Below are 23018 nucleotides of genomic sequence, written 5' to 3'. Positions count from 1 at the left end.
TGTGTTTCATAGACAGAAAAGCTTGTATTACTGAATGTAATATATGTGAAATGAATATATTATAGTCTATTTTTGCCATGAAAAATAAATATTTGAAGCAATGATGCAGTTTTATTGTTCCATTATTAAAAGAAAAATCAGCAATGTGTGTTCCAGTCTGGAACTTGGCCTTCTGTGCAAAAAGATGTTATCCCTCTTTGAAAGCTCTGTGAGTACTGCCCTGGATTACAATATGAAGATAAAGCTTCCACAGTCAGGTACTAATTGTTCTCATCTTTGTGGTAGAAAAGTCATATGTTTTGCCAACCTAACATCATTTTTTATTTTTTTATTTTTTTTGCATTTTATAAAGTTACTCTTCATATTGAATATTCAATTTCCCTTTAAGCAGAGCTTTCAGAAGTTAAAAAACCCTTTCCAAAAGCCCATGAGAAAAGAAAATTGATTATATGATTACTTAGCATTATTGAAGCTGCTACCAATACATAATACTGAAGTTTTCATTTTGTAATTGATATTTAGTCAAAAATGGAAGTGATACAAAAGGCACAACATAAAAGGATGTACTTCACACTGGACACTGTAGTTGCAGACCAGACAATTTCACATCCACTGTCCATGCAGAATACCATATGCACAGACTCAATGATCAGGAAATACTAGGCTTTTAATTAAGATTTGTATTACAGGTATGCTCTGCTTGGTGGCATTAATACACATAAGGTAAAATAACATACGTATGTATGTAGCTGTCTGATCCTTTCCTAAATCCTGAGGAATGTTCTGTGTGTGCAAAGCAGTCTTTTTGGCATGGGGTCAGAATCAAAAGAGCAGCCCATTGTTTAAGTCCAGAATGGCTGTAGATAGATGAAGATTACATGAAGCTCAGCAATGCTCAATACCTAGCAGAGAGCTTTATGTGTGGCAGTTCCTCTGTTTAGGATATGATGGTGTTCTGGTTTTGTTTTGTTTTGCTTATTTGTTTGTTTTGGTTGCTGTTATATCCATTGCTTTTCTTTAAGATGTCAATGATGGCATATAAATGTGTTTTCTCTCTTCCACTGTTCTGATTGTTGTCTGGAAGGCTGGGTTTTGCATGAGGACAGCAGCTGCACAGCACTGCAGAAATAAATTGCCAGGCTATCTACCGCACCCAGAGGACAACTGGTGGATGGTCACCATTTGTGAGTATGATGGCAACTGCATGTATGCAGGTACCAAAAGGAGAATGCTGTTGCAGAGTTGGAGGTGAGTGGCACTGGATGAATGATGGATGTTCATCAGCTCTGCACTAAGCAAGTTACCTTGTGTTGCTCTGGATTGTCACTGGCTCAGTCTGGCTCTTGGGCAGGGTGAAACTTCTGCATTTGAGTGATGGCAGTGTTGTGGTTCTGGTGCTCAGGGAAATGATTGTTCTGATAGTTAAAGGCTAGTTCTGTCATTACTGCAATTACTTTGAACCTAGCCTCATTTAATTCAAAGAAAAAGCAAGAGTAAGTAGGAAATGGTGAGCTTGGGAGTATTTTATCACAAAATAACCTTTGAATTCTTGGCATCCTTTGGGAGCTTTTTTGAAGAAAGGACTTCAAGGCTTGTGCCTGTTCTTGCACTCTGTGGAAAAAAAAAGGGCACGAGGCAGATGGGGAAGCTAGAAGGGAGAGAGCTTAGAAAAAATCTTTCCTATTCCTAATTAATCACCACATCTCCTAGAGATAAGCAGGACAATCTTTCAGACAGATACCTAAATTTAAGCCAAACACTGGTCACACTCAACTAACCAAGCCAGTATAACTGCCCTGCTTATTTCATGGATTCAAGGTATCTGCTATAATAAACAAAGCAGGAAAGACATCGAGGGCTTGCACATGAGATTTCTTAATCTTAGTTCAGATTATTATTATTAGCCATTTCTAAAATGACAGTCATGTGCCTTAGGTAAATTTAGAAGCACATCAAATCCTTCCACGAACAGACCCAGAATTATCATACCCAGAGGCAGATGAAGAATTTTCACTGGTGTTAAGTACCTAGGAAGAAAGCCCCTGTCAAGCCTGGTTAATACTGATAATCAGTGATTCGAAGGAACCGCATACTTTGATGTGTGCATATGTGTATCTGCTGTCCTCTCTCTGCATACCAGAGACTGCAATTCATGACTGATTGTGGCCAAAAATGTCTTTCCATTAACAGAACCTTAAGCAAAAGCACTTTGGAGGTTTAAAAGGTTGAAGACTATTTTTTAGTTTGATAATGCTTAAGAGTAGATACTGTAGGTCTCCATCACTTAATTTTCATTGGTCACCAAAAATGCACTTTTCTTCATAAATTTGGGGAAGCAATTTAATTTGAAACTGTAATTCTTAGGGAGTTGTTCTGCTTCAATTTTCCAGCTCGAGGAAGACCCATCCTTTCACTGACTCATTATAAATACAATGTTGTTTTTATTTCCTGGTTCTAGTACTCCTGAAAGCTCCCTTGCTGAGGTAGGCCAGCAACAATAATCAGTGCATTTGATTGGATTTTCTCTGGAGATAACTTCTGCTTGGAAAAAGTGGCAACACTGTTCAAATGAGAACATCTGTTTCCTCCTTTGTAAAGAGAGGGGAAACACAGCATTGTGTCAGCAGTCATGATCAAAATGTAATTAGGAAAGAGGAGGAAAACACAATTGTTCAGCAAAAATAGAAACAAACTTCTGTGGTTGATGAAATATTTGTCTTTTTTTCCCCAAATTTCTCTTACGCTTTAAAGGGCAGAAGGAACTGTTGTGTTTGCAGGATAAAATGACAGCCTTATTTCTCTGCACAATAATGACAAATAAGAAGAACTGAGGCTAATTTACATTCACTGTTGAAAGAAACTGGAAATACTGCTCCAGTGTTACTAGCTAAATTATCTCTATACCTGTGAAAGTAACTTTGTGAGACAGCCTATCTTGTTTCTGACTTGTCCCATAGTTTTGTGACTGGAATGTGCTAACTGCATCATGGGTGCTTCACAGTGGCAGGGAGGTCTCTCATCTCTCAGTTGCCACTTTGGGTAAAGGTTCTGGAGCTGGTCATAAAGAGAATATGCCAAAAACCCTTTGGGGATGTCTCACTATGCTGTGAATTGAATCAAGCAGAGGCTATAAGAAGCTCAGATATTGAGGAAGAGCCATGAAGAACATGCATGCCAGAGAAAGTCACAGTGGGGACCCTTGACATATGTAGGTTGAAAGCTCTTGTACAAGGCTGAAGACTCTCAGGGCTGGAGGGAAGGGCCCACCATGCAAATTTGTTTCTGGGGAAAGGAAAACTGAGAGGAGAGCTTGAAGAGCTCAGCTATTTCTCTTGCACAATCCATTGTTATCTGAGATGACTGCAACCAGCATTTGAGAAACCTCAGAGCCAGCACCCAAACCTGTGCTATCCGCATCATCTCTGCTCTTGCTTGTGTCAAACACTGGGAAAAACGGTGCCAAATGCTTCCAGCTTGAATTTATGGCTGGGGAGGCCCCTGCTCAGAAGTCCTGTGAGGAATTCCCAGGCTGACAGGAGAGCTGATGGCCTTTGACACATTCCTTAGTTTCTTCTTTGGCATGTGAGTGTGCTTGTGACTGAAAGAGATAACTGGGCTGGGGTCACCTCATCGTTCAGCTCTTCATCTCCTGGAATTGGCCGAGGGCTGCTGTGAGATGTAAGGTATGCTGCAGCCTCGTGCAGATACTGTAAGGGAGTCCTGTGGGCTCGCTGAATTCCTGGGATAACTGCTGAGAGCTCTGCACCTCGTGCTGCAGATCACGCTGTCCGTCCTCTGAGACTGGGGTGGTGTAGCTTTATGGCCTGCCAGACCAAAGCTGTGTGAGTTTCTCAAGTTTCAGATGGTCTCCCCACCACTCCTTTTATTTAGCCTTTACTTGCCCTTCTCAAGGTCTAATTTCATTTCACCAACGTGATAGGACTGGAAGGACTACACAGGAGTTTTGCTTTGCTGAGCATGCAACAGGAACAACTACTGCACAGAAGTCTGTGCTTACTCACAGTGAGACAGTATATCCTGTGTCTCTAGCATCCCTACAGCTTTGGCAAACCAGTCCAACAGCTTACTGTATGAGTGCAACTTTAAATTGCATATTGTCACCTTGGTGTCCTGCACACACCTTCTGCCTGCCCTTTGCTCCCTGCTGAAATGTGCATAGTGAGTGCATTAAAGAGACCAAGTCTTCTATGAGGCCTGTAGAATTATTTTGTTGAGAGTTACTTTGGATGAGTTACTCTGTTGAGAGTTACTTCAGATGTTTTCAACAGGGAACAGAAAGCCTTGTGCGCAGTAGGCACAGCGTTGTTAATTTTGGTTCCCTTTACCTGAATTAACTTTTCTTGTTGCTACCCTTCTTGATCTCATGAAGTCCTCACAGGATTTCATTTAGGTGGTTGCGGTGGAGATGAGCTATAGCTCTTCTGTGGCTCAACTGATGAACTGTCATGCAAGCGAGAATTGCTTCTGCTTCTTTCCCTTCCCAGCGTTGTGTTCTCCCCATGACAAGTTCAGCTTCCGCTGGCACAAGATCCACTTACAGCCTTTGAAACTGGATTCCCTGACTGGTGGTGACCCATGCAACATGCAATGGCTGGTGCAGTGGATTAATTTACCACTCACCTGTTTGCACATCAATTGCTTTGCCACTTGGAATGGAAACTGATGATGAATGTTTCTGAATGAAACAGATTTCACTTTCGATAAAGAAAACAGGACTGCTGGTGAGTATTTGGGTTGGTTGTTTTGGAGTGAGAAATTTTAAGCTTTAAGTTACAATACTGTGGTTTTTTCACTTTTTTTTAATTATATTGTTGATTAGGGATAATATGACAGTTTGGGTTTTGCTTGCAGGTTTTCTTTTTTTTTTATCTCTAGGTAGCACTAAGACACCTAAGTACCTTCTCCCTTCATCACATGAATCTTTATTTCAAATGACCCAAAGCCCCTCTCTGATTTGTAAACAAAGAGAATCCTACCTCTGAAAATGAGGCTACTGATGACAAAAATGTAGGCTTTAGGAATAAGAGATTTTTTGTCACAGAGCACAGTAACAATAATGGGCTTCTGATCATTTGAAGTAAGCGTTGATGCTATTACATGTGTTTGTTGCCCAGATGAGCCTGGGCAGAAATAAATCTTTCTATTGTAGATCACAGCAGCTGATTGCTCCTAACAGTTACTTCCAAAGTATTCAGATTTGTAGTCAATGGTGGTGAGACTACCTTGATATCCTAGGGCTTATACCAGAATCTGAATATATCATCAAGTGAATAGAAACTCAAGGTGATAAGATTAAAAAAAAAAAAAAAGAAAGAAAAAAATCATGCCTTCCTTACCACCCACTTTTCTTTTTTTTTATAACCCCAAAGCTCAAGAGAGAAAACAAAGCTTACACTGCTGATTAATCTTAGCAGTGATGTGGGTCTGGTTTCTCTATCAAATTGCTTAAACAACTTGCATTTGAAGAACCACCAAATGCAAATGTGAATAAGGAAACAAGGAAAGTATTAGGCCCGGGATAGCCTGAATTTACTTTTGGACCTATAGGTGAGATAAGCTAATTGATTTCATATTGATAACATCTATCTCCACTGTTCTTTCCCTACTACCTGTTGGGAGTGGTTGTACAAGAAATCAGTTCCCCTGCCTGTGCTGACTACTCTAGTTTTCAGCACATCACTGTGCTCTCCTGGGGTTCCTTACTGAGTATTTCACTCAATGTCCAGGAAATTTCTGTAATCGTGGTTTAGGCAGACAGATGGTTTCTTTGTAAAAGGTCAGTTTTTATTAATTTATTTACTGCTATAACTACCACCTACCCAGATAAAACGTCACCAATGTTCAGACAGCTCATCCACAGGAAGCATGGTCAAGGAACAGTACTTGTTTATTTTCATGTTACTCACACTGCAGGAAATGACTGTGTCATTATTTGCACCTTTCTGCATGCTGAAGTCATGACCACTTTCACTGCTATGCTTTAATTTGCAGAATTTTAATGTGAATCTCTTATTTATACTTAATCAGACTTATGTCGACCACAAGCCGAAGTTTGCTGAGTGATCCTTTTTATAATGTAGGTTATACAACAAAGTAGTGGGAGAAAATTTTTTAATTCCATAATGGATCAATGTTGGAGAACTCAGAGGGAGGGCTCCAGGAGCCAGTGTGGTCATGGCAGAGGAGCAAGAAGACTTTGCACCTGGAGATGACTCACCACACTCTTTAGTTCTATATATAAACCATATTTATAGGCACCAGACCTAGCCCGTCACTCTGTGTTAATTTTTTTTCATATAAAACACAACCCAATTGTCTGGGTGCATTCTGCTCTTCACTTCTGGGCTAAGGAAGATAAAGGGAGTTGCTCTGGGGATGGGAGAAGGGTTTCAGTCCCTTGTGATGAGGGACAAACGATGCTGGCACTGGGTCAGTCCTGTGGCTGTGTCTTCTCAATGAGACAGGCTCTGATGGAGCAATGTAAAATCCTCACATCATCCCTACTTTCCAGTGAGCCAGGGCACTCACGCTGCAGGCCAGATTTGTAAGATAGCCAGCTGAGCATGGCAGACGAAAGACCCATCTGCTCAGCCACGTGTACGTGGGTAAAATAAAACACTCTGCTGTCACTGTCAACAAGCGTGATTTATCATTAGGACCAAGACAGCCAGGAAAGTGCCTTTTCATTTTCTTGGAAAACATACACTGCACTGCAACATTGGTGAGTTCCAGAAGCATTGCTTTTATTTGGCTTTTTGAAAGAATTTTTGGGAGTTTTTTGTTCTTTGTTTTTTCCCCAAAAAAGCTTACGCTTCACAATGAAGCAATGGTCTATGTTTACTGGAGCTTTTGGCACACTACAATCAGTCACTGAGCTTACAAGTTTAATAGTGTTTAACAGAAGCTCTTGAGCCACAGAGGAGGTAGCTACATGTGCAAGTTGATAAGCTCTGCCATTTGGACTTGTCTAACTTTTCTTGGACCTTTTTTTTCCAAACCCAAAACTCTCTGCAGAATGCTATACCAAGGTTGCCATCAATGCAAGAAACTGGACTATGTATTTTGGTGTTATGCAGTGTGAAAATTGTTGCAGTCTTCACTTCCCAGATTTATCAGCTAAATCAAGGACAAGTAGGATTAAGTAGCTCAAGAGCTGTGCATAAAACAAGCTGCAGGTGTACTGAGCAGCTTAAAAGCTGCTGTATGCAGCAGCTAGAACTATACATCTGTTTCTGGCATGAGACCAGCTAATACTGCAAAATGTTTTTTATACCTGTTGATGTAAGGAATAAGACAATTCAGTTCATAGCTGAGAAAGGAGGAATGTTCAGCTAGCAATATCATAAAGAAATGCTTATTTTTGGAAAGTTGCCTGTCGATACTCAAACCTCATTTCATTCAAGCTAATGCAAGGAAACCTTGTTTGCTATGTTCTAAGGTACTGTGAAAAGAAAAAAAAATAAGATAAGAACTTCATGCTCCAGTGGGATTTAACATCGAACAATGGCTGAACATGAAGAGAGGAAATAATGCTGCCTTCTTCCAGGCTGAACAAACATTCCTGTCTCTGCTCTGCAGGTAAGTAGTACGTCATATTTCAGTGTTGGTAAATTGAATTCTTCTTGCAAACTACAAAAATCTTGCTTCGTTATAACATGGACCACCATTATATTAGAAATGTCATCAATTAATTTTATTTGTCATAAATAAAAACAAATATTTCATAACTCTGCAGCTTTCTATAAAATATGCACCTAATTTTACTATTCCCAAAAGTTAGTTTGGGGCTATACATTTATAGACAAAATATACAGAGTATTTTTTTTAACAGTCATTTTACCCTTTACAGTCTACATCAGTACAGAAATGTTCACTGATCTGTAATAAATACTCTGCTAAAGAGAATTCAGTGATTCTGTTAAAACACCTGAAGATAAACAATTTACTTCTCTTTATTTAGTGAATGGCAATTCTCTACAAAAATAGCTTCCTCCCTATTTAACAGCTAAATTTTGGCCACTAGGATGAGTGGTCATGTGTGATCTGAAGGACCTCTGCAAAGTTTTCCTCAAGATCATGAAGTTCCTTGTTGGCTTCCAAATCACTGTCACAAGTAATCAAGTTTAGAGTTTCCTCACATGAGGGTGAAGCGTCTGGGTCTTCAGATTTCACACAAGCATGAGACTCTGTCTCAGCATTCATCATTTCATCAACATCTTCTGAAAAGTCACCCTTGCTCCCTGTCTTCTTTGAATTTTCATTGCATAGTGACACTTCATACACGCTTGGTTCCTTTGATAACAAATCCATGGTCTTAAAGAATTCTTCACTTTTTGTAGTTTTTCCTTGCTTCCTACTTCTACTGCAAAACTTGAGCTGTTCCATCACATTAAACTTTCCCAGATCCAGTGACTCAATGGCTTCCCAGCCTGCGTGGATTTGCTCAGCACCACTCCGTGAGCTGCAGCCAAGGTCTGCTTTAAGCACATCCAACAGGTGCCGCATTTTGCTCTAGGGTGTGAAGAAATAAAGGGTGACACCTCTGCAGCTAAAGCCCATAGCACTTATCTGCCCACTTATCTTCTGGGCTTCATTCTGGCTAAAGAAATGGAGGTTGCTTGCAACTGAGTAAGTAAATTATATAGCAAGAGTCACCAAACTGAGTTGACTATTGTCATTATTTTTGTGACTATGCCTTACGCCTGGTAGATCAGAAGTCTGCAAATATCTTATAAAGACGTTCCCCACTGATTATTATGGTTACGTACACAAGAAAACATACCAGTGCCTTTCCACTGTACTTGGGAATGTGGAAAGTGAGAATATTACAGAGGCAGTACCTACCTCATCCAAACGGTTCTTATTTTCTTGTATATGACACTCGAACAATTGTTCCAGAACTCTATAAATAAAAAAAAAAAAATCAGGTAACACAAACAAAACCATGTTCTAACAACCCTACTACTTGATTTTTATTTCTTAGCTGAAGAGGACCACTAAGACTGTTTTAATTAAGCTCTGTCACAAAGAGGGCTACTTGGAGCCTTTATTCTACAGGTAAGCAAAGAATCTGGGAGCAACGCTCACATCCAAGAATAATTACTTATTGTTCAATTATTTAAAAAAAAATATGCCTTAGTAACTAGTGAACCCTTATCTGGAACAGTATGTAATCCTTACAATGCATACTGAAGGCTGAATTCATACTGGAACAGCAACAGGACCAAGGACAGAAAGGCAATGGAAGAAATACTGTATCAAAGATTAATAACTTTGTTTATTTAGCAAAACAGATCTTGCAGAGTAAGATTATTTTTTCTGACGTTGTTCCACACAGATCAGTTTCTAATAGAGGCTGCATCTCGTGTTACATTGGAGTAGACTGAAATAGATGACCTGCAGCTCTTTCTCAGTCCTCTTTTCTTATATAAAGCAAGAATCAAAAGGAAATAAAACAAGCAAGGGGTAACTGGGTTTTTATATATTATTAAAAGGCAATGAAATGTATAGTGACACAGCATTACAAATTTTAAAATAGCCATAATCTACCTGTTGGAAAACAGCCCAATGTCAAGAATGTCATTTGTTATATCTTCAATGAAAGTTAAATATAAACGGTCATCTTCTCTGGAGGAAGAACAGAAAGCTCAATGTTAAGTGTTTAAAAATAGAGACAACTACCTAGCCCTTCACTCAGTTAAAAAAATAATTTTTAAAAAAATCACTATGGTGTTTCATATTTATGCTACATTTCTGTTGTGTTGTAAATTAGCAAAGAGGCAGATGTAAAGCACTAACAACCTGCTTTGCACTCGGAAAGGAAGTGGGAAGAAAGTAGAAGATTGCAGTCTGGTGTTCTAGTGAAAGGCTTCCAAAGAAGTTTCTTGAGAATCTGACTGCAGTTCAAAATTGTGAGTACTCACTGGGAGCACAGAAAAGTGCGTGCTTGTTGGCAGCCTCCATTCCTTTCAAATGACAACTCTGGTATACCAAGTCCTTGTTTGTGTGATATGTGACTTTTACCTCTTTGAATCTTTGAAACTCAGGTGTTTTTTCACTTCTAAACTCTGTTGCTACTTCCCCAGTACCCCCTTTTTTAAAAAAAAAGATTTAAGTCCTGTTTCTCATTCATAGCATCTTTCCCAATTATCCCAAAGCATCCAACCAATTAAGCTCTATAGAATCATCCTCCAGTTTATAATAAACAGAAAATAACAAGACTGATACAACTTTCATGATTATGTAAGAGTTGTCATCCATTCTGAAGACTGTCATTTTTGGTTCCATCTATGAAAGATGATCTATGTTTATGGTCTACATGTTTAAAGTTAGACAAGAACAAGACTATCTAAAGCATAAAGATATCAAATCACTTTCCTGAGGTCATATGAGAGCTCACTGACAAATTAAAATCTTCTTTAATTCTCATCAAATCTAAGAGCAAAAATTTGGTGAGAATTCACCTCAACTCCACATTCTAATCTTTCTAATTTGCTCCAGACAGATTTTAGTCCAAAAAAAGAACTGAAAATGTTTAAAGTGTAGCCTCTGGATAATAGCAATCAATCTTACCTCCAAAGTTGTAGTGAATTTTCTTCAGACTTGGATTGATATGGAAGTTGTTAACTGTTACATATAAATTCATATATCAGTTTTACTATAGACTGGGGAGTTTATTCTGAGTCCTTATATATTGTTTCATCACTTTTGAGGGCTTCTAGTTTATTGTTCCAAACTAGCAGAAAAATGGTGTAAATATACTTACACAGCCTCAGTATTCATCCTTGCTGAAAGCTGCTCAGAATACAATGATGTCTCTCTAATCAGAAAAATCAGAGGGTAAGAAACAGTGAAGAGCAACATTATGAAAACCTTGCATAGTACCTTGCATCTCATGCTCTTCTGGAGTCATCTGCCTGTCTTGTTCCCCTACTCCTTGGAGAACAAAAAAAACCTACCAGAAGTTCTGAAACCCTGCTCCAATAGAAAAATTGACTACCCACCTTGAAGCCTGAAAGGCAATAGTTATAGAGTATTACAGCACCTTACTAGACGCAGTTTTCTGACTGATAACTAAAAAAGAGGTATCCATTATCCATAAAAAGTGCTTTTACCTTAACATGATTTGGTATTTAATTGGGTAAGGCTCCCTATGTCATTTGCCACATAGAAGACTTCAGGAAGGATGAATGCCCAATTAATAATCTTTGGCACAGGTCTATAAATGAACTCTGACAGACCGATCTTAAATATACCATATGGAGTTTGCAAATCATCAACTGAAATAATGGAGTTTATAGACTAAGCTAACTTAATACCTGAATTACTAAAAGAGATATTTGTTTTTATTAAATAACAGTTGTTACATTGATAGTAAGAAACCTAACCCATTAGATTTCTATGCAAAGGCTACAGAGTAAATCAGCAAGTAAAGCATGATTCTATTCTCCAGCAATAAGGAGAATGAGGTAGGAAAATACCCTAGGCCTGGAATTTTAGCATCTCTTAGAATGAAAAGCCTAGATTTCTGGAGATTCATTTTCCTGAAAGGTATGCCAATACTGTAGCTGATGTACAGCTTACAAAAAAAAAAAAAAAACACACATGAAAAACCACATATATTTCAGAAGTATCTTTCTTAATTGCCTTTACAGTGGAACTTCATCAAAAGAAAACTAGATTGGGGAGTTGGAAAAGGCCATTCATTGAAAACTATCAAGTTCTGTAAGTGATGGCTTACTGGCCTTAGAAAAAATTGTACTGAAACCCGAAAAGAATACTTCAATTATTTCTTCCTGCTGTAAATTCGGTACCTTAGATAGGAGTATGGAAAAGCAGCTATTTCTTTCTCAGGCTCATCCATATTGTATCTTTTATCTTCACTCTAGAATGCAAAAGTAAAATATTTATTATCAATGAAAATACACAGTAAATTATATTAATACTGAGCACCCAGCTACTGAAATGATATATTTGCAACCATCTGTTGACTGCAACATAAAATACTAGGGAGCAGATACAACCTGAAGTGGTATAAATGTAAAAAATTTTGCATTAAGCAAAAATGAAAGAAAACAACAAGGAAAGCATTTCTGCCTACTGGTTTGGATATTTCCTAAAAGGAAGGGACTCCTTAGTCTCAATACTTCTGTCTCAGGCCTTATGTATATGTTAACCAATGCAAAATAAAGAAAAAAAATCCTTGCAACAGAGGCAGAAAGGTCTGCTGATAAATAACGTGCCGATTATTTATGTCCTTTACAGATAATGAAGCATGCTAGTGCCTCTCTAAAACTGTCTGGAGAAAAAAGCTTTCAAAACTCTTATTTTCTAAGCTCAGTATTTTTTTCTTATCACTTCTGCTCATTCTTCTGAAATTTTCTCCTCCATCTAACTAACTTATCTTAGAATAACAAAGAAAATGAAACCTTATTCAACTGTATACTGCTGCGCCAGAGCAGTTATTTACGTTTTTATTTATTAATTAATTTTTAAGGTATTTATTTATTAATTATATCCTCCAAAATGATAACGAAGGGTAGGGAAAAACTATTTAGATGACTGATAGTTGATGATAGTATTACCTTCACTGTCATCTTCCGCTGTTCAGTCGTAACTTTTTTCTCAGATCCTTTATCTGCACTTGGAAAGCTATAAAATTTAGAGATGTATTAGATCTCTAAGGTGGTTACTTTCAAGGTAAGCAGAATGTGAATACCAGTGCCACCCACTATGGAAATTCAGACATTTAGTTCCCATGAATTTGAAAGGAACCTAGTACTAAAATTCTTGAACAGTTTAGAAAGTTTTATCATGTGAATAGAAGTCTGGCAGAAATTAAAATTTAATTAAGTCTGAACATTAACGCTAGCCAAACAGAAGTGTTCCAAATCCATTTTTTGATTGTATACTTACAGAGGATAAATACAATATCCACAATAATTGTTCTGATTTGAAAATATAGATGATTCTGTGTATTAAAAGTGCAGCACTATGACCCATGCCACCCACAGCCACAAGATCTTTGCAATGTGGACTAAAAGTTATAATCGTTCCAGTTTTAAGATACTCATACTTTGTGCTCAGACAAAAAGTTAGACATGCAGGCACTAAGGACACAAGGTTCATCTTTAGGAAGTAGTAACAGTAATAAAAACTAAATCAAAACTTCTTTATTTGCTAAGCAGAAGTTCAGTGTAAGAAAAGAACATCAGTATACTTCATATTGGATATATCTGAAGGCATTTAAATTAAAATTATTAAAAGGCAATGAAGAATTGCATTCAAGAAAAAAAACAGTTTCTCTGCATGATGTGTTAATTAATGAATTGGAAGGTATGAGACTATGGGGACAAGAAGGGGGGGAAGACATGCATACTTACCGCAGTTAATTTAGAAGACAGAAAGCACAAATATACACCATACAGAAGAGTAAATAGTATAGTAGCAGGTAGCAAAATTCCACAGTTGCAAAACAAAGTTTTAATCTCTGTACCTGATCACATCAGTCTGTGTTTCAGCTTCCACATGTTGCTTGCAGTGCTTTTTCCTTTTCCTTTGAGCAGCAGTGTAATACCTATACCCGAGCAGGGCAGATTTAGCATCTGATATTAAGGTGCGTGGAGTAAAAGGTTTCTGGCTGCTGGTAAACAATTCTGAGTGTCTGTCCAGAAGATCCCCACTGTATATTTTGGAGTTGCTTTCCTGACGCCTCTGAGAACGACTGATGCTCACAAAGCTATCAGAGGAGCAACGGCTTGAAACTCCGGAGCGTTTTCTTGGTGTGCTTGACACACTGACACTTGAGTTTGAGTTAGATGCATTGGATCTATTCCGAGAATGTTTTCTGGCACGTTCCACTGGACTGGAGTGAAGCAAGCCAAGCTCACCATAAGGTGACAGTGCTCTTGACAGGTATGGTGTGTGCTCAACACTGGAGAACAGACTGTCTTTATCTTCTACTTCCAAGGGACTCTAGAAAAAAATTAAACCAAGATTTGATTGCTTTGCAAGCTACCAGCTTTGTTCAAGTTGATACCCCAGCTATTTTTGCTACTAACTTGGAGGTATTTTTGACCTAAAATGAAACTGGTTTCAGAGCAGCTCCAGCATTAACAAGCACTGACATCCAGATGGGAAAAGATTGACATTACCTTATTTTAGATCAAAACCACAGAATATTTTTAAAAGTCAAGGAGCTAATAATCATTGAATTGAGACAAATGATTTTATCTGGGTGTGCTCTGTTAGTTCTGCCCAGACAAAGTAAGGTAAATAGATATTATCCACAATTATCCTGACGGCACTACCTAGATTCTCTTCACATGTGGATTTGTTGCCTCTCTCTCCAAATACTATTAGATTCAAGATTTATCACACAGCAGCTATCTTTATAAAATATACATTCTGCAAGGGGCACCACTCATTGATTCATCTTAGATTGAAAAGGAAACTACTGTAATGTGCTTTAAGATACAGAGTAAGGAAATTGGAACTAGCTGCTTATTCTCTATATAGGCTTTCTCTTTCAACTCTGGGTGCAAGATGCACATCCTTGGTAGGGCTGCAAAAAACTTTCCAACAATTTAAATTTTTGTTGTGTTGATTCTTAGGAGAAACATCATGCTAATGGCAGGCATAAGAATCCTGAGTTGGATGGGGCCCACAAGGATCACTGAGTCTAATTCCTAACTACACCCAGGACTACCCAAAAATCAAATCCTATGGCTGAGAGCATCCAAATGCTCCATAATCTCTGGCAGCTTAGTGCTGTCTCTACTGCTTGGAGGAGACTGTTCCAGTGCCCAACCACCCTCTGGTAAAGAACCAAACCATCCCTCCCATGACACAGCTCTATGCCATTCCCTTAGGTCCTGTCACTGTCACCAGAGAGCAAAGCTCAGCACTGCTCCCCTGTAAGGAGCTTACTGGCCTCCCCTTAGCCTGCTCTGCTCTGGGCTAAACAAACCAAGAGCCCAAAGTTGCCCTCATAGCTTTTGTCCACCAGATACTACACCATCTCTGTAGTCCTACTTTAGAATCTCTTTAATGGTTTTATGTCTTTCTTATATTGTGGAGCCCAAAACTGCAAAGTGCTTGAGGTGAGGCTGCAAAAGGCAGAGCAGAGTGTGACAAATCTTAAGGTTATACTATGCAAGCCATATAATACAAGACAAAATAACAGCTAGAATAGAATAACATCTGACAAAGCCCACTTCAAAGCCAACAACTACAAACTTAAATCGTTTCAGTTCACGTCTAATTAAATAGTCAGATATTACTGTTCCTTACAGTCAGTTTGCGTAGCTACACAGCAACTGCATCAGTAAATTCTGCAAGATTTAAATGGACATATACAAATAGAGATGTTTCATGTGACAATTCGATTTCTAAGGCCAGTGAGGGAACACATTTTTAACAGACCTGAAGTTCAAGTTCAGATAGGCTAATACAGAAATTAACTTGCTGATATGCCTCCCATCTGAATAAATGATAGGAATTTTGCAAGATAATAGCTGCTGTGTGACTTCTGAAGCCTTATACTTTGAGCATGTAGGTGTGCTGTGGGAAAAGTAAAGATACTTGGAAATTTTTGTATGTTTGTTGTAAACTCATGACACTGTAGCTTGGTAATATATAGTAATGTATGATAGATTAACCTGTGTAATGTTTGGTGATCATAAATGCATAGAATTTCTATTCTACCATTCAATTTCTACAATAAAGCTTCTAAAGAACACCCAAGTAATGACTTTTACTGTGAAAATGTTGGATTTCTGCATAACTGCTACTGTTATGCTTTGAACCTACACTATTTCAGTTTTTACCTTTTAGAACTGCTTTGTATTTTAAATTAAAACTCAATCAATACATACTTTATAGTATGCAGTAAAAGCTATTTAAAAGGAATGTTAAAAAACGTAGCTAATCATCAACATTAAATCAGAACACACGTGCTGTTTATTTTCTTCACAATTCCACACAACTTCCTCCCAAATCAGTAGAATGATCTGTTCCAGTACCCCCAGTATTTGCACAACCACTGATGCAAAGAGGTGATTTTGTTTTTAGTTAGCTGAGCCAAAAATGCCCTTCTTGATGGTGTCTCACATTTGCCAACTTAATTTTACCACTACAGCAAAATTAAATGCTGAATTGATAACATGCAGTAACAATGCCAAACAAATGCCTGTGTTAGCAAGCAGTACAATTAAGGCTTACCAGAGTGATTGTTTGCATATAAAATAGTTGCAGTGGTAGCTCGGCACTATAGAAAACAGATAAGACTGGAAAGTTCCAGAATCCACCTATAGAGATATTTATTTTGCAAAGTTAATTCCACACCTTTCCATATGTATTATAAACAGCTTTTTTTGGTTGTATACTTTTTACTCTCAGTGACGAGCTGCAAAATAGATCAGACTGTAGAAGCATTTGTTAACAGGGGATGATGACTGCTGCCTCATCATATAGGAAAAAAAAGAAACAGCCAAAAAACAGAACGAAACATACTAATGAGAACTACTACTCATGAAAGCCACATGATCTGTTTTGTGGATCTAGTTGAATTGATCCTAAAACAAAAGAATAGAGTAAACATGGCAATATACTATAAGCTTTCCTTATTTTTGAGGAAGTTTAGGAAATTCCTCTCTTCTAAAATATATCATAAGCAGAACAGACATAGTGACTAGCTAAGTAGATCCACAAACCCTACCTGTGTCAATCTTGAGTTATATTCATTCAAGACTGAGAAAGATAACGTGTTTTGAACCCCTCATCCTAGGCTAAACCTTTATCGCTCAAACAGAAAGGGAACAAAGCCTCTGGATATACAGAGAAACAGTATCAGGAACAAGGAACTATGTGGCTGACTTCAAAAAGATTTGAAGGAATGCAGGATAATGCGGTTTGTAATTTGTCGATGTTTTAGAAAAGTCAATTGTAAGTAAATATGTTAATCATACCTTATCATCTGTATTGTCAAGATACTGAAACTGCAATTTGGTAATAAATGAACATCTGATTCTTATAACTTGACACAGCTCAATTTGTAAGCCACTACTACTGCTGCAAGTCAACTGAATTCCTGCTCTCTGCTCCTCAGACAGAGTAAATGGTTTCATTTATTAAGTGACTAATTTTCTTAACCTTCTTTATATTTGTTAGTGTCACAACCCTCCCCGTACATCACCTGTTCCTTTCCTTATACACTTTCATATTTATTTAAAGATTGAGAAAATTAAGAGAGAAAATTCACACAAGCCTGGGAACAAGTAAGATCTGAATGAATACAATCAGTCTGCATACTGGCATCAATAATAACCATTTTTTCTCATTCTAAACTACACTCCTGTTACATTTTCTATATGCATGTGAATGTATTATTGAGTTGTATACTGTGATACATCACTGCTTCCATCAAGAAGCCTGATGTTACTAAGAATGGAAATTACTGAATGTACATATGGAAACACATTTATTCAAACAATCAATATGGGAGGTGGTTGCTGTTATGAAGCCAGAAAAGAAATAGTATAGAACATCGAATGTAGGATATAGAATGTATTGAACATTCCTGATGAAAACATCTTATGATATTCAGAAGGTTCTTCTGTTCTCTTTTAGTTGCTCACATATATCATTCTGACAGGAACTAATTCAAGCATGATGCTTCTTCAGACTCATCATAACAGTGTAATAAATCTTTAAACACAAAGCATTTGAGGAGGTAACTCACATAGCCATGCATGTGCACTGCATAAAAAATTAATAGATATTATAAACTGTTAATGGTGTTTCCTAATCTATTTTTCATATACACAAGCATGTAAAAAGGTCATACCTGTCATTCTTAAGAAATCAAAGTCTCAAAAATTGGACTGAAAGCCATCTTGAAATGTGAAGCAGTCCTTCACGTTCCAAAGGCAATTACAACTCATTTAAAATGGCTAAAATCCCTTCAACTGACATTTGGTATGGAGTAATTTCTTTTAAAAATATTTAGCAGTCAGAAATGCCTATTAAAAGGATTAACTAAACATGGAATATGAAACAGCAAGTCTTGCTCAAATTAGAGATTTTACTCATGGGAAACTCATTTCAGATTTTCTTGCTTCATAATTAAGTCATATTGAGCTTCACACAGTTTCACTCACTGAACATGACATTTGCCAGACTGCATCAAAAAGCCCTTTCTATTGTAAGAAAATCACTTCAAGTAATTAACTTAAGACTGAGTGTATGTACTTAATTTGGTGATAGATAAATGTCTGGATGCCCACAGGTGTGCTGCTTATTAATCCTCAAGATTTGGAGACTCAAAATTCTCACTTTAAATTATCTATCTGCAAAGACACACAAAGTTACCAGGTCTTTCAGCATCCAAATTTTTTAGCTTATCATACTGTTTTGATAAACATTCACACATGACATCAATCATCAACATTAAGTAGCATGGAAAGAGAAAAGAGAAGTATAGCAGTGTCCTGTACATCTTATGCTTTCCTTGCTCCTCTGTTTGACTGTGAGAGAAATGACTGTCTTTGAAGCACCTTAATTGAGAGCGATCCCATCTAAAGGCTGCCCCACTGTGCATTTTGAAAATCAACTGGCTCCTCAGCCTCTCACAGTTGAGTCTCTGCTAAAAGCACAGAAATGCATGATGCAGCATAACCATCTATCACACCTTAGCCCACGTTGTCAACTTAGTGATCTAAATACTCTCCTTTAAAGATAATCTATGATTTTAATAAAACTCAGTAATGAAACTTAGGTCACCGCAACAGCAATAACTTTCTCAGTTAATTTCATGTCACCGTAGATTCTCACATTACAGTAACTTTACATTTATAACTAGATATTAAATGAAGAATTTACTGTTCTTATGCATTCAAATCCTTGCATAAAACAGTGAAAAAGATGACTAGTCAAATTCATGGCACGTTATAGATATTCAGTTTCATACTCTGTTCAGTGTATAATAAAATACATTGACTAAATCACATAGTAAGTTAAGAATTTCTTATAATCTCTACATCTTAGAGGAATAATTTTTAGTTCTTTCTGTTTTTACCATGCACAAAGCATAGGCTCAATTTAAAATAGTTTCTCTGCTCTAGTACAACATTAAATAATAATAAATGCAGCTATGGAAAAAATGAAGAATGATGAAATAAAGGCAGCAGACTTACCAGAAAGCATAATAAATGATTGGTAATGAAAATAAAAAGTCAGGTGTGTAAAACAAAACTGACTAGCCCATATTAAGCCTAGAATCTATTCAGACATTGACCTGGTCAGAGCTATAAGTTTTACTGCAATTGTATGTTACTCTTAACTCAATATATATGATAGTCATGTTTTATCAGTCAATAAATCATGCATTAGAAAAGTCACATCTCTAAATTTTGTATTCTCATATTTAAACATAGTGTTGGCAAAGCCTGGAGAGCTCTTCTTGTCCCTTTTTTCCCCACCAGCTACATTATAAAGTGCTTCTACTTTTTGCTATTACTTACAACTACCTCCAAAATTCACTGTTTCAATTTTTTTCTGAATCTCATCCCAACTCAGGAATATCCTAATTTAACAACACAATTTTTTCATGTAGTTCCACAAATGAATGATGTTTAGTAGAATCTTAGTTTCCTAGTGGCAACAGATAATGTAGTAATAGGATTAATAAATGGCAAAAAAAACCTCTCTATGTTATCATAGGTATCCTTAGAATTTACCACTTAGTAACTTAGAAACTTAGTATCGCCTATTCTGATAGCTGGAGAAATACAATTAGAATGGCTAAGTTATCTTAACAATGCATTAGAGAACATTTAATCCTTCCTTGGTGTATAAACAAGCATAGGAAACCAATGCAAATTTTGTCAAATTAAGTGTTGTTAAACGCTAATTTGGCAAACTCAAAAAAAAAAAAAATATGTATCTTTAAATTGATATTCTAATTGATACATTCAAGTCCAGACTCAGAATTTTTTGTTGATTTACATCCTGAGGCTACCAAACAAAAGGAAAACTGCAGTTACTCTTGGCACGATAAAAACTACACTTTCAGGACAACTTTTGATCGGAAAGCATCTGTAATTAATTAGTAGAACTGAGAAATTCTAGTAGGTAGACTTTGTTTTGAAAGTGATTAAAGCAAAGGGAGAGTGACAATCTCATAATGATGTATTAAAGACCACACATCCTTTTGCTTAGAAATGATAATTTATACAGCAATAAGAGATTTTAAGCCCCCTTTACTTGTTTTTGCTGTGAAATAATTAAAGGAAATAATCTACCACTCAGTATGCAGCAAAGAGCGCAGAAGGACAAAAATATTATCAACAAAAGATAACACCTGGATTTTAAATATGACACTTTCTCCCTTTTCTTACTCATGCCTGTGATTTCATCCATAACTAAGAGCCATGTACTGAATTTCAGAGCATTATGTCTCAGTACAATAAGGTCATACTCAGACTGCCCACTGCCAAAAACAAACATATGAATGATGCACTTGGCACCAAAATCAACGAAGTTAAAATAGCATTCTTTTTTTAAGTTGCAAATTGCTGTAATTGCTCTTGTACAGGAATGAATAATATTTTATAGTTTATTAGGCTACTTATTATTTGGGAACACACACTATATAACTGGGCAAAATTCCAGTCAAAATAATTGAACCTATATATACTGACAGAAGAGTACTCATCTACACTCGTTTGGACAGCTTAAATACTATTTTCAATTTCAGCGACAGAGAGAAGACATGGAGATTTGACCTGAGATGATACAGAGAGAATTCAAGGGTAACTACAATTTGGATTTAACACAAGTACGCTTTATCCACATACCTGCCCACCTTTATCAGAAGGCTGAGACAGGGTTGGGTGCATACCAGGAAGACAGTTGTCTTATATTCTGTTGTTAGAAATATACTAGTCCTCCTTCTAGAACTACTGCTGCATTGGTGATCAGCTGTTATTAGGGGAAGCAAGCTAATTATGATATCTACTAAACAAAATTAAAATATCTACCTTTCCAAAAGAGGTTGACAGCAGCTTTCCACTTTCTCTTGAGCTGGATCGTGAGGCACTTTTGCCCACACTCATTTCTTTTTCATACCTGGCTATCTTCTTTTTCAGTTTCTCTCTTCTCTGTTGGTCAGCAACTTAGGAAAGAGACAAAGTTGGTCAGATCCAATCTGAAATCTTGGACTCTCTTTTTGTCCTAAGTTATTTGAAAATATCAAAGGGTTTCCCAGATGTTCAGCAAAGCGAGACGATAAAGACAGGCTCCACTCTACTCAGGAATTATGAAAAATTACCTCTATTTTTAGAAGAAAATTAACACTAGAGTATGCTAGTAGCTGAAGCTTCTCTTGCGTATTCTCAGATCTCACAAGTAGCACAAGATTGTGCACTAATTCCAAGATCAGCAATGCTATCAGAACATCCTGCTTGAAAACTCACAAATTTGCTCTTAAACTTTTATGGATAAATCTTCTCTAACTGTACTCTCATCCAATATTTCAGCAAGAAACAACATGTTTGCTGGCTAGCAAATTTGCAGTATACAAAAATCCATGTTCAACTTATGTAAAAATAATCTCCCAAATACAGAAATCCTCTGCAAAACAGTACATTCATTTCAAGAGTACAAACAATGAAGGCAAACTGTGTGAAAGGGACACTGCCTGATCAGGAGGAGAAACTATTGTTGGGGTATGATCTATGTTTGAGTTTGCTATCACCTACATCTGTTATCTTAGATAGTAGAAAGGATTTTTTTATATTATGAGCACCTATGTGCCACAGATGACAAAGTTCACAAAATTAAAAAATCTAGCTAAAACTGATCAAAAACATGAATAATTTCGTTCTCAAATATGAATGAAGGCTTTATACAAATAAGAATAATTTGGAAGCCTGAATACACAATGGGACCTGCTTAACTCTTGACTACAATTCTCATTCATTTAATACAGACTCAGATGTATCACAGAATTGTAGGGATCAGAAGGGATGTCAATAATTGAGTCCAACCCCCCTTCTAAGGCAGGTTCCCCAAAATAGATCACATGAGTAAGTGTCTAGATGGGTCTTGAATATCTACAGAGAAGGAGACTCCACAACCTCCGTGGGAATCCTGTTCCAGTGCTCCATCATCCTTACTGTAAAGTTCTTCTGCATGTTTGTATGGAACTTCCTTGACTTCCATAACTTGTTGTCCTGTCACTTGCTACACACCAGCAGGAAGAGCCTGGCCTCATCCATTCACATCCCACCTCCCTTTAGAAATTTATAAACATTTACCAGATCCCCCTTCAGTCTTCTTTTCCCCAGGCTGAACAGACACAGGTTACTCAGCCTTTTCTCATATCAAAGATGCTCCAGGCCCTTCATCATCTTTGTGGCCCTCCCCTAGACTCTTTCTAGGAGATCCCTGTCTTTTTTGAACATATGAATGGTTTGTTTGAGACAGATGCACAGAAAGGCCTTTGCATATTTCTTCTTCACTTTCAAAATGTATTTATATCATACTCCAGTAGACCCCAACCTTCACACAGATTAAAACACTTAGTATATGGAAATGCACTCCGTGGATTGATGTCATACATTCTTCTAGACAGCTGAGAACTACAGCAATCTGGGGAAATATAATCATCTTTTAAAATACATACATCTATGAACATTAACCTGAGAGACTGAGTCTCTAGGACTCAGTTAACTGCATATATTAATTTTGTTAAACATTTTAGTCCCCTCTTAAGCTACAAGTGATTTTTCCAGATATAAAACTATTGCACTCACTCCTGGAGGAAATCCCTTTCTCTTTCAGTTCTTACAATTGGTAAGTAAAATACAAAGTAATTTCTTTTACATTTGCTGATTTGTTCAGCATATTCCATTAAAGTACTTCCAAAACAAAGTTGCTTTTATTACTGGGAAGCCATTAGCTGAAGTTAAGATATGCTAAATTATACAAATCTGAAT

At 37.1% G+C, this 23018-nt stretch overlaps 2 protein-coding genes across 7 annotated transcripts in view; one reads left to right on the top strand and one right to left on the bottom strand.

Moving 5' to 3' along the window:
- Positions 1-3953, top strand: part of PTPN21 (protein tyrosine phosphatase non-receptor type 21) — a 48505-nt gene extending 44552 nt beyond the window's left edge. For all 4 annotated transcript variants that reach the window (XM_090141486.1, XM_090141482.1, XM_090141485.1 and 1 more), the window contains one exon: positions 1085-3953. In XM_090141486.1, coding sequence (XP_089997612.1) covers positions 1085-1252 — 168 coding nt within the window. In that variant the 3' untranslated portion in view covers positions 1253-3953. The remainder of the gene's footprint in view (positions 1-1084) is intronic.
- Positions 3954-7717: 3764 nt separating this feature from the next.
- SPATA7 (spermatogenesis associated 7) overlaps positions 7718-23018 on the bottom strand; it is a 35487-nt gene continuing 20186 nt past the window's right edge. For 2 of the 3 annotated variants that reach the window (XM_031593121.2, XM_031593122.2), the window contains exons 5-12: positions 21060-21193; positions 13517-13995; positions 12606-12672; positions 11835-11905; positions 10787-10840; positions 9571-9648; positions 8866-8923; positions 7719-8532 (exon numbers count right to left, since the gene is read on the bottom strand). In XM_031593121.2, coding sequence (XP_031448981.2) covers positions 8041-8532; positions 8866-8923; positions 9571-9648; positions 10787-10840; positions 11835-11905; positions 12606-12672; positions 13517-13995; positions 21060-21193 — 1433 coding nt within the window. In that variant the 3' untranslated portion in view covers positions 7719-8040. Of the gene's footprint in view, positions 8533-8865; positions 8924-9570; positions 9649-10786; positions 10841-11834; positions 11906-12605; positions 12673-13516; positions 13996-21059; positions 21194-23018 lie in introns of all 3 variants that reach the window. The other variant, XM_090141488.1, reaches the window with a different exon arrangement.

This window comes from Phasianus colchicus, chromosome 5, assembly GCF_987193195.1.
Source record: "Phasianus colchicus chromosome 5, bPhaCol1.hap1.1, whole genome shotgun sequence".
In the NCBI taxonomy this organism is placed as follows: Eukaryota; Metazoa; Chordata; class Aves; order Galliformes; family Phasianidae; genus Phasianus; species Phasianus colchicus.
The sequence above is the reverse complement of the archived record's forward strand: the minus strand, read 5'-3'. Positions and strand labels throughout refer to the sequence as shown.